The sequence below is a fragment of the Crinia signifera genome, chromosome 5 (assembly GCF_055691185.1).
Source record: "Crinia signifera chromosome 5, ASM5569118v1, whole genome shotgun sequence".
NCBI classification, from domain to species: domain Eukaryota; kingdom Metazoa; phylum Chordata; class Amphibia; order Anura; family Myobatrachidae; genus Crinia; species Crinia signifera.
Genome location: NC_139221.1, coordinates 212,537,783 through 212,556,684, shown reverse-complemented (window position 1 = coordinate 212,556,684; position 18,902 = coordinate 212,537,783). Strand labels below are relative to the sequence as shown.

Here is an 18,902-nt window from a genome sequence, read left to right as displayed (position 1 = left end):
AATCCCACACTGCCAATAAGTTCCAGATGTGTCTGTGTGTCTACAAATGTGTTTAAGAATGTATATATGTGTGCAAACATTGATATATATGATAGAAACATGAACTAGAATGTGAGTAATTAGTGCATTATTTTAAGCCTAAAATCACATTATTGTTAAGTGTCATAATAGACCCTTGTTAATACAAGGAAATATACTTAACATCCTGCCACCATCTGGCTTTTCTCCTCTATCTCTATCTCTATATGTACATGTGTGTGTGTGTGTGTGTGTGTGTGTGTGTGTGTGTGTGTGTGTGTGTGTGTGTGTGTGAGAGAGAGTGTGAGAGAGAGTGTGTGTGTGTATTCTACACATATATACAGTATATATATATATATATATATATATATATATATATATATATAATTATTATTATTATATTTTTATTTATAATGCGCCACAAGTGGTATGCAGCGCCATACATATAGAACACATTATAACAGTACAGGGTATACAGAACTAGACATAACAGTGTCAGAAGAACAAAAACAGAGCACAATAAACAGCACAAATCTTGGTAAACAATTCAGCTGAGATATAGGGAAGTGAATAAGAATAGATGCAAGTATAGATTGTAGGTGAGTAAGAAAGCTGTGATTGAAAGGCAAGAAGAGTGCTGTGATAACAAGAGGGAGGAGGGCCCTACTCCAAGGAGCTTACAATCTAGAAGGAGGGGGAGACAGACAGGTGACATGAGGTGCAGGTAAGGAGACCTGATGCAAGAAGTGAGCATGGCAGGGATGGGCAGGACATGAGGTAGCAGGTAAAGAGAATGGACAAAGTAGTCCTCTCCCTCCTCCTATCCTCCTCTCCCCCCTCCTATATATATATATAAATATATATTAGGGCAGTATCGATGGTGTATGCAGTGGTGGGGGACCTTTTTTGTGCCAAGGGCTGTTTGTATGGGGAAAAAATCCTTTGGGGGACATATGTAAGAATTTCTCTTACAAATTGTTCTGCTGCAGCCGTCCCACGCTCCGGCAGCTGCCACTGAATAAAACTGACAGTCTCCGGCTGCTGTTGATTAAGAGGAATCTCACGATAACTACCGACCTCTCGCAAGAGATCCCCTGTACTTGACTCCCGGCAAAGCCACCAGGTGGCTGAGTGGGCCACTCAGACCGGCTATGGGGGCCGCATACGGCCCCCGGGCCTGAGGTTCCCCACCCCTGGTGTTACGCTGTCTGGCGAGGCACCACGTGATTTTTACGGGCGACTGGAGGTGGAAGGTCAGGCGTGAACCCGTAGCTGGGACCGCTGTTTAGGACGGCCACAGCGAAGCCTACACTAACTCTGTTGAGTCCCCCGGGCAGATGGAATACCCTTGCGGTTGTGCTAGGCTTCGCCTGTAGCCACCACGTTCGAAGGAGCCGGTTAAGCCTGCTCCGACCCCGATGCAGCCAGGTGTTATGTGGAGACAAAGGGTGAACGATCGCCAGGGGGTATCTCAAAAGGCAGATCTAGCTAACGGGCCTAACTGATAAGGAACCCCTAACTAACCGGCACCAGGCCAAGGACAGGACAACGCGACCGAGTCGCAAACCCAACAGAGAATAGGGAATCCTTGGAACCAAGAAAAACAGGAAAAGGATGTTCCCCAAAACCGAGTGCAGAGAGGAAAGGGGAAACCCCTACCTGACGGAGACTAGGGAGCAAGATCAAGGGGGAAATAGGAGACAGGGATAAAAAGTACACTGAAATGAAGAGAGAACAGTCCCGCGGAGGGGAACGGCCACGGAGGGCCACAACTGAATCAAAAGAACTATCGGGGCTCCACAAGAGCACTTACGTGACCCACGAAGTGATGGAGAAGGTGGAAATCACGCGGGCTCCGTCCCGGGACAGGAACACACACAGCGGGAACCAGGAATTCCCTCCCCAAGCAGGAACACTGGACGCTGGGAAACAGGAGACGCAGGACACAGGAGACGCTGACACAGGAGACACAGGAGACGCTGACACAAGAGACGCTGGACACAGGAGATGCTGACACAGGAAACGCAGGACACAGCTGGAGGCACCGGGAAAAGAACCCCAAAAACTCCAGGGACTGGGGTAGCATAGAAAACGCTATAGCCGGCGTCTGTGCCCAGCAGACGCCGGCTATTTATTCAAAACCCGGCGCCTGCGTGACGTCACGCGTACAGCGCTGCCGGGCGGAAGTTCACGGACGTTGCCTAGCAACGCCCCGACGCCCGGCTCCAGATCGAGGCCTGCTCGGCAGCGTCCCCAGCCTCCCTGCGCCGCCCAGCTCCTGCCGTCCGTCCGGGTGCTGGGGGTCCCGGACGGCGGCATGTGACAGTACCCCCCCCCTTGAGGAGGGGTTAACAACCCCTTACCACCGGGCTTGTGCGGAAACTGTCGGAAAAAAGACCTCTTGAGATTGGGCAAATGCAGATCCTTATCAGGAACCCAAGACCTCTCTTCGGGACCGAAACCCCTCCAATGTACGAGGAACTGCAAAGACCCTCTAACAAATTTGGAGTCCAGAATTTTCTCAACTCGGAATTCTTGCCGACCGTGCACCATTACTGGGGTAGAACCGCTCCTGGTCTTGCATGGAAACTTGTGCGAAAAGATCACCGGCTTAAGAAGCGAAGCATGGAAAGTATTCGTAATTCTGAGAGACTTAGGTAGCGAGAGCCGGAATGCTACCGGATTAACTCTCTTGATGATCCGAAAGGGACCGATGAACCGAGGTCCCAACCTTGCCGAGGGTTGGTGAAGCTTGATATTCCGGGCAGAGAGCCACACCCAGTCACCAACCTTAAAACGGCAAGGACGTCTGGATTTATCCGCAAATACTTTCACCTTAAATGCAGCTTCCTTAAGCGCCATGTGAACCTTCCTCCAAATGACTCTGAGCCGAGTGGCAGCCGAAGAAGAGGACCTGGAGGCTTCTGGTCCCAGAGAGTTGGCTCGCGGATGGAACCCATAGACTGCAAAGAAGGGCGAGGTCTTAGAAGCCGAATGATATGCGTTGTTATACGCAAATTCGGCTAACGGCAAAACGTTCACCCAATCGTCCTGCAACTTGGATACAAAACATCTAAGATATTGTTTGAGAGACTGATTCAACCGTTCCGTTTGCCCATTAGCCTGTGGGTGAAACGCAGAAGTGAGGCTAGTCTTAACCTTTAGGGCAGAACAAAACAGTCTCCAAAATTGTGCCACAAACTGAGGGCCTCGGTCCGACACAATATCCGCGGGTAACCCGTGCAGTCTGAAGATATGCTGCAAAAACAAGGTGACCAGCTCCTTGGCTGAGGGTAACTGCCTAAGGGCCACAAAATGGGCCATCTTAGAGAACCTGTCGATGACCACCCAGATGACTCGACAATGAGAAGAGACTGGCAGTTCAACAATAAAGTCCATGGCCAAGTGGGACCAAGGTCTAATAGGAATAGACAGCGGCATTAACTCCCCCACTGGTCGTGCCCGCGGAACCATATGCCGGGCACAAACCGGGCAAGATAAAACAAAGTCCTTGGAATCCCGAGCCATGGCTGGCCACCAGACCATTTGAGAGAGCAGGGCCAGAGTCTTAGACACCCCTGGGTGACCGGCAGTTTTAGAATCATGACATTCGACAAGCACCTTACGTCTCAGAGATGGGGGAACAAATAACCTGTTCTCAGGAGTTTGGGCTGGCGCCTGACCCTGTGCCTGACGAAGAAGTCCCTCCAAAGTCTGGCTAACGCCTGCATAAATACAGGAAGATGAAACGATGGGCCCTTGGCTGAATCTGCTCTCATGTTGAGGAATGAAACATCGAGAGAGAGCATCCGCCCGGGCATTCCTTGACCCAGGTCGATAAGAGATAATGAAATTAAAACGCGTGAAAAAGAGGGCCCAGCAAGCTTGCCGGGCATTCAACCTCTTGGCTGATTCAATATACTGAAGGTTCTTGTGGTCGGTCAAAACAAGAACCTGATGGGCGGCGCCCTCTAGCCAATGTCGCCACTCGTCGAAGGCCCACTTGACAGCCAGCAATTCTCTATTACCAACATCGTAGTTGGACTCAGCTTGTGAGAATTTCCTGGACATGTAGGCACACGGGTGTAAAACAAGAGACTCGGGATCTCTTTGGGACAGGACTGCCCCAGCCCCAACCTCGGAAGCATCTACCTCCACTATGAAAGGCAAGTCAGGATTGGGATGCCTAAGAATCGGAGCCGTGACAAAGGCCTGCTTCAGGGTCTTGAACGCTTGTTCCACCTGGGAGGTCCACAGAGAAGGATAAGCTCCCTTTTTGGTCAAAGCTACCAGTGGAGCCACAATGGTGGAAAACGAATGTATGAAACGCCTGTAATAGTTGGCGAATCCAAGAAAGCTTTGGATCGCTTTCAAATTCGTGGGCCGAACCCATTCCACCACGGCTTGCACCTTCTTGGGATCTATTTGGAACCCCCGAGAGGAAATTATGTACCCTAAAAAGGATACCTGGGACACCTCGAATTCGCATTTTTCCAGCTTGGCGAATAAGGAATTTTCCCGCAGCTTCAACAAAACTTGACGGACCTGAGACCGGTGCGAAGCTAGGTCTTGAGAGAAAATTAAAATATCGTCCAGATAAACTACAACAAATTTTCCCAGAAAATCACGGAGGACGTCGTTGATCAAGTCCTGAAAGACGGCCGGGGCATTGGAGAGGCCGAAGGGCATTACCAGGTACTCGTAGTGCCCCGTCTGTGTACTAAAAGCCATCTTCCACTCATCTCCCTCCTTTATTCTTATAAGATTATAAGCGTCTCTAAGATCAATTTTGGAAAAGATGGTTGCGGACCGTAGCTGGTCAAACAGTACCGTGATAAGGGGGAGAGGATAGGTGTTCTTCACCGTGATCTTGTTGAGTGCACGGAAGTCAATGCAGGGTCTCAACGTACCGTCCTTCTTGGCCACAAAAAAGAATCCGGCACTGAGGGGAGATTTGGACGGTTGAATGAATCCCTTTGTGAGGTTCTCCTGAATGTAGTCATCCATGGCCTTTGTCTCTGGAGCAGACAAGGTGTATAATCTGCCCTTGGGTAAAGGGGCATTAGGGACTAACTGGATCGCGCAGTCATAGGGACGGTGAGGTGGTAAGACATCCGCTTTCCCTTTAGAAAAAACATCCGTGAAGTCCCGATAAGGATAGGGAACCTCCGGGAGTGATACGGAACCCAGGGGTAGTGAGATGTTCAAACAATGCTCACCACAGGTAGAATTCCATCGAGCAATCTCCCCTTGGTTCCAGTCAATGATAGGATTGTGCCTTTTAAACCACGGGAACCCAAGTACGATGGGGACCGCTGGGCAGGATGTAAGCAAAAAGGAAATTTCCTCTTGATGAAACAACCCGACAGACAGATGTAGGGGAGGTGTCTGCAAGGAAATTGTCCCGTTAGAGAGGACACTACCATCCAAACCCCGTAACGTAATGGGTCTTGGGAGCTTGACATGTGGAATGCCTAAACTCTGGGCTGTCGAGATATCTAAAAAGTTCCCGGCCGCACCGCTATCAATAAATACGGACCCGGAAAACTTAACCCCTTGGTAAGAAACAGTCCCCGGAACTAGTAAAGAGTTAAGAGAGGAAAAGAGCTGGAGGCCTAAGTGAACCCTCTCTTCGTTCACTTGGCCGAACTTTTACTGGCCTGCTGGGGCAGTTGCGGAGGATATGCCCTTTACTCCCACAATACAGGCAAAGGCCCGTACTCATTCGGTGGGTTCTCTCCTCTGGAGAAATGCGGGACGCACCAACTTGCATCGGCTCCTCACTCTCCTCTGGGACTGCCGACACAAAGGGAACCGGCTGGATCTTGGAACCCCGTTCCGACCTCCGCTCCCGGAGGCGACGGTCAATCCGAATGGATAACTCTATAAGCTTATCAAGAGAGGTAGGAGTGGGGTACTGGATCAGGCAGTCTTTAATTTCTTCGGACAGACCGCAGCGGAACTGACTGCGTAATGCAGGGACGTTCCACCCGCAGTCATTAGACCAGCGGCGGAACTCGGTACAGTAGACCTCTGCCGGATCCTTACCCTGCTTAAGGGCCCAAAGATGCGTCTCTGCTGAGGCCTCCCTGTCGGGGCCATCGTATAGCAGACCTAAAGAACTGAAAAAATTGTCCACCGAAGACAAAGCCGGACTATCAGAAGGCAAGCCAAAGGCCCAATTTTGAGGGTCCCCCTGCAGTAAAGAGATGACCAGGCCTACCCGCTGAGCCTCAGACCCGGTTGAACGTGGCCGCAGCCGAAAATATAGTTTACAACTCTCCCGAAAGTTGAAGAATGACCTGCGATCGCCTGAAAACCGATCAGGCAAGTTCATTTTCGGTTCCGGGGTACTGAGGTCTGGAGGACGCAGCCTCTGCTCTTGGGATGCTATCTTCAGGGACAGGTCTCGCACCATCTGGGTTAACCCCTGAATTTGATCCGAAAATGCCTGTGCTGATGGATTCATGATGATAACTCCCTGGAGAAAATAGAAAATCTACAGAAAAATTGGTGATACCTCTGACGCAACCACCAGTCAGTCCGTCTTTTGGGCCGGCTATAATGTTACGCTGTCTGGCGAGGCACCACGTGATTTTTACGGGCGACTGGAGGTGGAAGGTCAGGCGTGAACCCGTAGCTGGGACCGCTGTTTAGGACGGCCACAGCGAAGCCTACACTAACTCTGTTGAGCCCCCCGGGCAGAATACCCTTGCGGTTGTGCTAGGCTTCGCCTGTAGCCGCCGCGTTCGAAGGAGCCGGTTAAGCCTGCTCCGACCCCGATGCAGCCAGGTGTTATGTGGAGACAAAGGGTGAACGATCGCCAGGGGGTATCTCAAAAGGCAGATCTAGCTAACGGGCCTAACTGATAAGGAACCCCTAACTAACCGGCACCAGGCCAAGGACAGGACAACGCGACCGAGTCGCAAACCCAACAGAGAATAGGGAATCCTTGGAACCAAGAAAAACAGGAAAAGGATGTTCCCCAAAACCGAGTGCAGAGAGGAAAGGGGAAACCCCTACCTGACGGAGACTAGGGAGCAAGATCAAGGGGGAAATAGGAGACAGGGATAAAAAGTACACTGAAATGAAGAGAGAACAGTCCCGCGGAGGGGAACGGCCACGGAGGGCCACAACTGAATCAAAAGAAGTACCGGGGCTCCACAGGAGCACTTACGTGACCCACGAAGTGATGGAGAAGGTGGAAATCACGCAGGCTCTGTCCCGGGACAGGAACACACACAGCGGGAACCAGGAATTCCCCAAGCAGGAACACTGGACGCTGGGACACAGGAGACGCAGGACACAGGAGACGCTGACACAGGAGACACAGGAGACGCTGACACAAGAGACGCTGGACACAGGAGATGCTGACACAGGAAACGCAGGACACAGCTGGAGGCACCGGGAAAAGAACCCCAAAAACTCCAGGGACCGGGGTAGCATAGAAAACGCTATAGCCGGCGTCTGTGCCCAGCAGACGCCGGCTATTTATTCAAAACCCGGCGCCTGCGTGACGTCACGCGTACAGCGCTGCCGGGCGGAAGTTCGGGGACGTTGCCTAGCAATGCCCCGATGCCCGGCTCCAGATCGAGGCCTCGAGCGCTGCTCGGCAGCGTCCCCAGCCTCCCTGCGCCGCCAAGCTCCTGCCGTCCGTCCGGGTGCTGGGGGTCCCGGACGGCGGCATGTGACACCTGGTGTAATGGTTTGATTCCCACCATGGCCCTAACTGTGCAGAGTTTTTATATTCTCCCCGTACTTGCGTGGGTTTCCTCCGGTTTCCACCAACAATCCTAAAATATACCGGTACGCTAATTGGCTCCCAACAAATTAACCGTAGAATGTCTGTGTACATGTGTACATGTGGTAGGGAATATAGCTGTAAGCTCCACTGGGACAGGGACTGATGTGATTGTCTAGGTTTAAGAAAAGTTGCATGCCTTTGCTCACATAAGTACAGATGGCAGAGCAGATTCATACAGAAAGGCACTGCAGCACTGCAGCATATTAATATGAATTTATTAGCACTTTATTACCACTTTTTTATCCAGAATGTGAACGCAGTTGACATGGACACTAAAAAAGATCACTGCACTCACCATTGTTCGGGCATGGTGTCTTGCTGCGCTCTTGATACTATTTTATTTTCCCACCATGCCCTAGTGGATGGTATTGCATGAAATAACGCCTGTCAGCACATGTTGACTTAAAAAAAAGGGAAAAACCCCATGTTGACCTTTTAACTGTTGACCTAGCCCATGTTGAACTAATGCTTGTGTCGAGCTAATGTCCCTGTCGACCTAACCCCATGACGACCTTCATGTATGTCGACCTTCCCCTTGTCGACCTAGTGACCGTATCCCAATACATTCATATAAGTATACAGTTATAGCTGTGGTGCTACTACATGCAATCACCTGAGTGCTTATTAGTGGGAAAAATAAGTCTTTAAACAAGAAAAAAGATCCCCGTATAAAAGCACTGCTCATATATCAGGCAACATATATCAAATCCATTGGTTCATTTTTGTAAGAAATCTGAAAACAATGATCACAGAGAACACTTTCCAAGAATATCCCCAGGGTGGCTCCTATTGTACACAACCTCAGTAGTGCCGGCAACATGTGATTCTCCCTGATGAAGTGACAGTACTGTATGTACTTGATTGATGGACAAAACTCATTGAGGTTTATTTTAACTGTTGGACCGTTCCAGTCTTTGGAATTGTATGTTATTAACTTCTCTTCACATGCTAATTGCACTCATTTGGTTGTGAACATTTGCATATACACAGATACTGTACACAATACACACTCTGACCTGGTACTGATATCTTCCCTGCTGTAGGATGATCCATTTTGAGTATGAGTCCATTGTGTGCAACCTATAAAATATAAATGTATCAGTGAAAATTCATGACACTCCCCGTGAATAGATTTATGCGCAAACCAGACTGCATGTCATAGATAGACCTAGTAGTAGTAGTTCTATAGAAGATACTAGCTATGCTAGGTCGGGCACTGCTGCAGCTCTGTCACTCAGCACACAGAGCTGACAGCCCACACACAGCGTGAGCTGCCAGTGCTGTGTGCTGAGCGAGCTGACAGCACCAGTGTTCTCCGGTGGAAAATACTGGCAACCAGCGAGATTGATGGACACTGCCCATCAATCTCAGCTAGTGAAAGCGACGCGCGGAGACATGCATTGCTGTCGCTGTAGCCCCTACACACACACACCAATGTAGGGGCATTTTCTAAGCAACTTTGCCAAACTAAGCATAAGTAAAGTCTCTTAAAAATGCCTTAATATCAGCATGTGTGTAGGCCCTATAAAACCAAAGAGCAAAATAAATATACATATTTACTTTGTTTACATATTGCTTGATCACAGTACTAGTGGGGGACCACAAAAGACAAGGCAATGTTTAAAAGACCCAGAGGCCTCAACTATCACATGATTATTTACAGTAGGCAAATTATTATTGTACAAGTATATTAAAAAATATCCCATGGGCAGGATTGTACTGGAGGCTCAAGGGGTAATGTGCCAATCGCACAGGAAGAATGATAGAAAACAAGGACCCTCTAATTGAATATAACAAAGATATTTATATAAGCTTATGAGGGTGTGCGATCTATGGACAAATAAATATGGGCACAAGAAGAGAGAGAAAAAAGTTTGTCCTTGATATGGTGCACCTCAATTATTAAAATTTAGCTTTTATTAAGTCATAATTAAAATGGCTGCGAAATATAAAAACACATATAACATATAGTGATATGAAGACACAACAAAGACAGTTTGAGTGTTTAAAAAGAAAAGGTGGCAGGCAGGTGGCACACTTTTAATTTAACCAGCCTCAATTGCTGTTGTGATTTGGTACTGGCATTACTGTGGTTTATTACTTGCTGTGTTCAAACTTGAATCCCTTAGTTATAGCTATGTAGCCTGGGAACCATTTCCTACGTTTTGAAACACTGTATCTCGTATTTTAATTCAGAGGAAAGATTGTAACACTTTGTTACAAATGTGAGATTTCTAGAGTGTCAGTCTCATTGAGTGTTATTGTGGATGTCAGTCCGGCGTACGCTTCGCAGAGTAGCTTTTTCAAAGGCCAACCTGAGGCTCAGTGTAGGATAATGGAAAGCTTGGTTAGGTTTCTCCTCAAATGGAATTAGCAGATATGTCCTTATAATAAAGATAATGTAGTCTTTCTGACATATATCTTTATCTTTTACTATATGTCGCAATATCATCCGTATTTAGCCACACGCACTGGACCCGGCTAATACCTGCTTTCAGCAGCGGTGAGTCCACAAAGGTAACACTGCGGAGGAACAGAAGAACACAAGGCAGCAGTGGTAACAAGACCATTAACGAGTGTCCACTCCCAGCTGAGTGCGAGCGGACTACTCGCAGACACAGTTGGAAGTGAGCTGGTCTCACGCTGCGGTCTGCTTATCTCTACAGCAACCCTCTGCCTACTTATCCCCTGTGGTTCCCTGCAATCGAGGACTACAATCCACCGCCTGTTGGTCCCCCGTGGCTTTCTACAAATCAGGCTCGGTATGTTAACAACTTTCTAAAAACTATAATATCATCCCAAATGGCTAGTGTTGTAACCATTATTCACAAGACTGTCTAATAACTATTGAAGGAATTGTGCACGTTATTACAACATCAATACGGAGATTACAATCCCAACAGAACTATACCAGATTGGAGCAATAATGCTATCAGATTAATTGTGTGGAGCCTGCTTTATTGGAATAATTCACTTTATGGACCCTCTGATTGCTAAAATTTGTCCTATTTCAGAGACTTTGTTCCCGACTGAAGTCCATTTGCGCTTTGATTTAAAGTATTAACACCCCACGACTTTTCCTTGTTTCTTTTTAAATGTGATATTTTATTCATGTTTGAATTTTATGTGATACATTAATAAATAATATCAGTGTTTAAAATATATAGGTGTCATATGTGCGCTCTCTTAAACATATATTGTTTAATAGTGTATATCTTTTACTATAGGACTGTCCAACGCACCATAGGTAGCCATACAATGTAGTAGCTGTAGCAAGGAGCAGGGTGAAGGAAGACCCTGTAGGCGGGCACACAAGGGTTTTTGGGGGTGGTGGGTGGAGCAGCAGTAAAGGGTATTCTCTCCATTCTGACATTGCCGATGGTAACACTAGATGGCATCTGCACAGTGCCCCACAACCCATACATTGCCTGGCACCATTCAAATATTGGGGTGGGGGTGATCTCTGACCCACCTTTCCCTCATTACAAAGCCTATGGATGTACTGTATTGGCTACCATGCATTACTGTGAGCTGAAGATACACAGTATGTGAGTATTATTGCTGCTAAGGGGCCTTCCATATTTCAAATACTGTGGTGAAAGACACTGCACCCAGTACAGTAACACTGATGCTGGTAGGTGTTGAAGGTTACTGTTGAGAAGAACACTGTGCCCAGTACAATGGTTGATGGTGCAACTAGTACTAGTGTAGTGAGTACTAGTGCTTTTGAGTACTGAAAAATAGAAAAGGACACTTCTAGGTGCAGCAAACTGAATAAAAATACTGATTATGACCATGGAGACTGCTGCAAGAGCAAAGCTCTTCTAGCAAACAGCATTTGTCTATAACAATTTTAAATGGGGTGTACTGAAGTTAGATGAGTAAGAGAAGTGCCTGACTGTGTGAGCAGATCAGTTGACTAAAACTAAGATGCCCATACACTGCTGTTTGGTATACTTATTTATTTGTATTCTTACCATATATAAAAATTGGCACACCGGTATCTATTGTGATGATTTGATAAACAACTTGACCTTCAGTAAAATTTGAAGTTTCAAAAACAAAACTTTGAAATTTAAAGAATGAAGTAGTCTGACATTAACTCACACTACTAACTTTCCCCCCTGAGGGTGTTTCTGATTTCAAAATCTGGTATACACTGCTATTCCATACAATACTCCCCTTAATCTTTTTATGTCACATACTGTAGTAGTGTCTTGTCATTTATTCATTTTATGGCACAAGGAAGCCCCCTAATCACATTATATCACACAGTAGGCTCCTTAATTACATTACTTAACAGTAATACCCTTATACAGGTTATGCCGCACAATTGTAACCGTTAATCATGTTATGTCACACAGTAGTAACCCTTATTATCATTGGGGCAGATTTATTAAGCCTGGTGAAGAGATAAAGTGGAAGGAGATATTCCCTAGCCCAGGCTTGTCCAAAGTCCGTCCTGGGGGCCAATTGCGGCCTGTGCTGTCATTTCAAGCGGCCCGCAGCCTCCAGCCAGAAGCGGGTGGAGCATCAGATGCGGGACACACAGCACTAAAGGTGGGGCCCCGGCGAGTCTGCCTTTACCTTGCTGTCTGCAGCAGTGAGGAGGTGCCAGCTGCCACAGTGAGATGTGTTTGGCGTCTTTCGGGTGAGTGTGCATCCAACCCCTGCAGCTGCAATTGTATATCACCCTCCTCCGCAATCACAATGACAGCAGTGTGTGGGGAGGGGGTGCAGCGGTACTTGTGTATTATCTGGGCACCCGATTTTTTCATCCCATGCCACTACTTAAGGCATGCAATGCGATGCGATTTTTCATTGTAAAGACCCGATTTTTAATTGTGATTTCATACCCCCACTATCCAACTACGCATGGAGTTGATTTTATATAGTGTGGCAAGCGCAGCGAACAACCGATCCCGAAGCGTGGCAAGCGCAGCGAGCCCCGCGAGGGGAGGCGGATTACTTTCCATGTATTTTGCGTCCCTTCGCGGGGCTCGCTGCGCTCACCACGCTTTGGGCTCGGTGGCTCGCTGCGCTCGCCACGCTATATAAAATCAACTCCATGCGTAGTTGGATAGTGGGGGTATGAAATCACCCATGGGTGACTATAACTCCATGCGTAGTTGGATAGTGGGGGTATGAAATCACCCATGGGTGACTATGCAATTAAAAATCGTGTCTTTACAATTAAAAATCGCATTGCATGAATTGTATGCCACTATATTGCATGTGATGCGATGCGATGCAATACAATGAAAAAATCGGGCGCCCAGATATTACACAAGTACCGGTGCAGCAAGGGGGAAGCTTGCTCCCGTAACATGCAGAGTGGAGTTCCTGTTTTGCCTCTCCATCCTCTGGCTCACAAAAGGGGCTGGGAAACATACAGAGAAGTCAGGGGCAGGCAGGGGGACATACAGTCAATGGGGGCAGAGTGGGGGACATACAGTGAAGGAGGGTCGGGCTGGGGGACATACAGTGAATGGAGGCATGGATGGACATTCAGAGAAGGGGGGCAGGCTGTGGGACATAGTGAATGGGAGTCATACAGTGAATGGGAGTCATACAGTGAATGGGGGCAGATTGGGGGACATACAGTGAAGGAGGGTCAGGCTTTGGGACATAGAGTGAATGGAGGGACAGGCTTTGGGACGTACAGTGAATGGAGGGACAGGCTTTGGGGCATACAGTGAATGGAGGCAGTGATGGACATTCAGAGAAGGGGGGACAGGCTGGGGGACAGAGTGAATGGGTGCAGAGTGGGGAACATACAGTGAATGGTGTACATACAGTGAAGAAGGAGCAGGCTGGGGAATATAAAGAGAAAGATGGTCAGGCAGGGGAATATACAGTGAAGTGGGCAGAGTGGGAGACATACAGTGAATGGGGGCAGGCTGGAGGAAATACAGAGAGGGGGGCAGTCTAGGGAATATACAGTGAAGGGGCAGGCTGGGGGACATAATTGAATGGGGGCAGAGTGGGGGACCATTCTGATGCGATTAATGATTCAAAGAATGTCAGGCTGAATGGTCGACCCCCCACATTTTCACCTCACAAAACTGGCCCTTGTCGCAAAAAGTTTGGACACCCCTGCCCTAGCCAATCAACTGTGTTTGAAAAAGAACAGTTGGGAGGTGATTGGCTGGTGTGTTATCTCCTTTCACTTTGTCTCCACTTTATCTCTTCACCAGGCACATTTGCCGCATTATGTGAGAAACCCACTTTTAGCTGGGAAGGTGGTTACCCTTGGTGGGATTAAATTTACTCAGGCAGACAAGAATATATAAAAAATGTCTTAATTATGATAGCACAACAGAATAAGATGATCACATGGTACAGAATAATTGGTAGCATAGATCCTCCAGCAGCCTCTTGCAGTCAGAAATAGAAATCTCCATAATCTGCAGCATTACCACTACTGTTAGCTAGACAGTCCTGTGTCCCTCATCCTGGGATACTGGCTCACGCAGGCCCTGCCCTGGTAGGGTTTCCTCTGATGTCTGCTATAAGGGATCCACCAAGACAGAATGCTCTCCATTGAGAAGACTGCTCTCCTTATATCCCTGGTTGGCAGATGCCACCCTGGTGCCACAAAGTCTACTCAGGGGGTTGGGTCAGATATCCCAATGCTATGTCAGCCAGTATAGTGCAGAAGAGACCCGTTGTAAATGCTCTGGGAGATATAACCTAATTATCTCCCAGATTACCTGCTGACCTAGATAAATAGCTTGGTGTGTCAGCTATTTTATCAGTCACTCAGACATTGTTCTGTTATTGGGCCCACACTCGGGGAGAATGCTAGCTTGCTCAGATCACTCAGTACACAGCGCTGCACAGCATTGTGCCAGCGATGTGTGCTGAGAGATCTGCCAGGGCCGGTGTTCTCCAGTGAGATATTTATTCAGCAAACTTAATATCAATCGCTGGGTGATCGCAAAGCGCGGGGCCGCGCATCGCTATCGTTATGGCCCCTACACACAGAGCGATGTAGGGGCAATTTCTAAGCGATCTAGTCAAAATTAAGTTACAGGTAGATTACTTAGACAATGCACAGAAATTGCCCCTTGTGTAGGCCCTATTACATTACCAGCAACACCTATCACACCTCGCACAATGGACTAGCATATGCGATGCACATGGTAATTAGCTGGCCCAGCTACCTGGCTCTCCCTCCTGTCACACACCACGGCAATGACCTATATCTCTCCAATACATACAATATTGGGAAATAGATGACAGTAAACAACAATAAACTTAACACACCGATGCCCTTGTGTACATACCTAGGGCCAAGGATTAAAAAGTACATTACACTGTGAGAAATGAGAAGTGAGTATAAAGGTTCTCTGTCCAGGTCCATCTCGATTCGACACACATTACAACACACAGAAGTACAGTACCCCTTATTCACATTACACCAAGCAATAGTAACCCTTATTCCTGTTATGTCACACAGCAGTACCCCCTATAGAATCACTCACCTCTCAGTGCATGGGAAGTGGGTAGGGTGGTAGGTATTATACAAAGACTTGCTGCATCCCTGTCCCAATACCTCACATGACCAAAGATGTGCAATGGGGATGGCTTTTTTTTATATAATTACATCAAGCTCCAGTATTTAGCTTTGTATTTAACTATGCTAAAATACAGTATATTCTGCCACAGATGTATGGCAGAATAGACTGTACCTGTGCCTTTGCATGCAGAGAATGTGCTGTATGGAGAGGAGGCAGTCATTAGCTAATAAAAGATCAAAAGCATCCCACTGTTGAGAATGTGCAGATGCTGTGGTGTAGGAGTTACAAGCCTCACTTCTGCCAGGACATGCCCACTCTGCACTCTCCAAGCTCAATAACGGAAATGTAATAACAGCAAAATACTGGATGGGCCACCAGCAGGTTAAAGGCCCATACACACTGGGTGACTTTGAGCTGAAAGTCATTCAAAACAGCAGGTTTGAGCGGCTTTCAGCTCAAAGCCGCCCAGTGTGTATGGCCCGGCGTATGGCCCGGCGGCATCGCCAGGAAAGCCGTTCATCTGCTGGTTATATTTCAGGATGGCTTTGCATAGCGCTCCTCCCCCCCTCCGTCGGCGCCGGGCCAGGGGAAAGCCTCTCAATGTGTATGCACTGAGCGGCTTTCCCTGCAGCGATGAATGCGATAATTGCTGTCCATACACGCTGGGCATAGTCGCCCAGTGTGTATGAACCTTAAGTACTCGCTGTCCATGATTGGAACCCCTGGCAGGTGCCATATTGGTAAACGGGGACATACACCCAAAGCTGGTACTTTCCTTTCATTATTGGGATGCAGTCAGGATCCCAGCAATCAGGATCCTGGCAGTCAGGATACTGAGAGCGGGATCTCAATGGTCAGAATCACGACAGATCCCAAAGGTAAATACCAAAGTTAGGGATTCAGGAGTAGGAGGTTTAGTTTTAGGCTATAGGGGTGGGAGAGGTTAGTGTTAGGTTGCTGGATAGGATGGTTAGGGTTAATCTGCGGGAGGGCTCGGATAAGATCAAGGATACAAAGTAAAATATCGGGATCAGTCAGGATTCTGACCGACTGGCAGAATTTCGTACCTATTTCGATTACGGTCACAATCTAGACTTGTCATTGTGTTCTGTACTACATTAACATGGCTGAAAACAGGAGAATATGTGAAACAAAATGGAAAATGCCATTTAAGAGTAGGGTGTCAGAGAGACTACTTATTAATTAATTTCTTAGCAATCATTACTAATTTGCACATTTATCATGGAACAATTTGTGATTCTACCAAAACAAACTTTATAATGAAATACTGTTTGGGCTGGATTACTTTACAGGTATTGAATATTTCCAAACCAGTAAAAATGCACTTTTCAAAACTACAATTACACATTATAGTGCAAAGTCAACAATATACAGTACATGGCTATTTCTCCCAGATACAGACATACCAAATATGTATTAAAGGTCTAAGTAAAGCTATCATACTGCCAGGACAAATATTATGGCCCCCTTGAAGTCACCTCTATTTTTAGTACTTTTAGATGTAAACTGAATATAATAGTAATACTACAGTACCGTAATTATAGAAGTTACTGTTAGATTTAGTATGCAAGAACCACAGAAAGGCAGTGGTTCCCTAACATTGGGGGTTATTTTGGTTCACTCTTTCTGACAAATTCCTTCTTTGATGCACAAAACCATGGGCCTTATTCTGGTTGGTGCGGTCCGTTCCGAATTCTTTCGGAGGGCGCTTTTTAGCCGTCTGCACATGCGCAGGCAACGCAATGCGCATGTGCCACGCATGGTCTGCGTACTCGTTCTCACTAATACTGTACAGAAATGTCCACCGAATTGACTCGGGAAATATGGGTGTAATATGGGCGTCATTCGGACCTACACAAGGGAGTGGTTTCAAAGTGGGAAAAACTGGGCGTAAATATGGGCGTACACGAGGGAGTGCACGAGCTCTGGTAGGCGTGCATTCGGACAGCACACCGACTGCAAACGAACCAACACGCATGAAATATGCGGTCTTCATAAGCAAGTTTCAGTTTGCGGAGAGCACTTGTTCATGCGCTAGGCATTCGGTTCGCCCAATTAGTATGCCCGCACCTGAAGCACTCTCAGCTGAACACAGTACAATCCACTCCTCTACTCATTAGTGATTAATTACACTCTTTTCATAGCTTCAATTGGAAGCATTGCTGCCTAAATGGACCATTACTAAATACACAAATATATGCTGAAAACACCACTGCATGCTTGCTATTTTACACACATTTACACTGCAAGCAATGGATAGAAATTGGTATCACTAATATAATTTTACATGTCACTTTTACATTCAGCAATAACAGCACACATTTGCGGATAAAAATAAAATGTATTACCTTTCAGGAAAACATAAGAATTTTATAGCATGTTATTTGGCACATGCCAAAAAATAAAGGGAACATAATAAGAATTTTAAATTTAAACAAAAATGTACAAAATTTTTTTCATTTCATACACAGCCACAGCAGAATCATTAGGAACACATCAGGTGGCTTCATAAGAAAAGTATAGGACAAACACTTCAAGAACAGCAGACAGCAATGGTAGCAGAAAGGGGGCAACAGGGGAGCCAACCACAACATTCCAACCGAAGGCACCACAAATTACTGTACCCTTTGCATGGGATTGGGTTGCACACATGAAGTTGACACACACAGGAATTAATTGATTACAATGACAAACAATCCATTTTTTATGAGGTTGGCTAATTGCATAAGTGTGGCAGATGTATGAGTTCAGATAACAGTCGTGAGTTTTGCGGAAATACCCCGCATCGGTGCGTACGGGCAGCTTCCCGTCCGTTCTGGCGCTGTAAGACCATGCAGAATGTTTGTGCTCCCACCGCACACGCACGGTTTGGATGTTGTCCGAAAAAACACCCTCTTCTTACAGAGTGAGTCCATCCGAATGCGGAGGACCTGTGGGCGTTTCTTCTTACAATGTCCGCACAGCGTGGCGTTTGGTCAGCTCCAAAAGAATTCGGAACGGACCGCACCAACCAGAATAAGGCCCCATGTGCACTGCAGGTGGAGCAGATGTAACATGTGCAAAGAGAATTAGATTTGGGTGGGGTTTTACTTCAAAGTGAGATCTATAATGCAGTGTAAAAATAAAGCAGTCCATATTTTCCCTGCATAGAAACAAAATAACTCACCCAAATCTAATTCTTTCTGCACATTTTAACATCTGACCCCCTGCAGTGCACATGGGCCCTTATTCTGGTTGGTGCGGCCGGAGCCGCACACGGGGCTCCGGCCGCACAAACCAATCCCCGCCCACGAGACGGATCGCCACGGCCGTCCGTACACGGACGGCTGGCGATCCGCATAAAAATGGTGGGGCGTACGCCTCCACCATGGTGGGAGCTGCCCCCTGCATTCGATGGTCGTCGACCATCGAAGGCAGGGCCGCACGCCACAGCAGCTCCCGCAAGCTGAGACCACACGGACAATCGTCCGTGTGATAGCTTGTATGGGGGCTGAGAGCTGACATCCGGCGACGTCAGCTTTCCGCCCCCATCAGTG

At 47.3% G+C, this 18,902-nt stretch overlaps 1 protein-coding gene across 3 annotated transcripts in view; it reads right to left on the bottom strand.

Annotated features, from left to right (window-relative positions):
* SUGCT (succinyl-CoA:glutarate-CoA transferase) overlaps positions 1 to 18,902 on the bottom strand; it is an 848,669-nt gene that overhangs the window by 113,384 nt on the left and 716,383 nt on the right. For 2 of the 3 annotated variants that reach the window (XM_083188510.1, XM_083188511.1), the window contains one exon: positions 8,839 to 8,902. The exons of the other annotated variant lie outside the window; for it this stretch is intronic. In XM_083188510.1, coding sequence (XP_083044636.1) covers positions 8,839 to 8,902 — 64 coding nt within the window. The remainder of the gene's footprint in view (positions 1 to 8,838; positions 8,903 to 18,902) is intronic. 3 annotated transcript variants of the gene reach the window in all.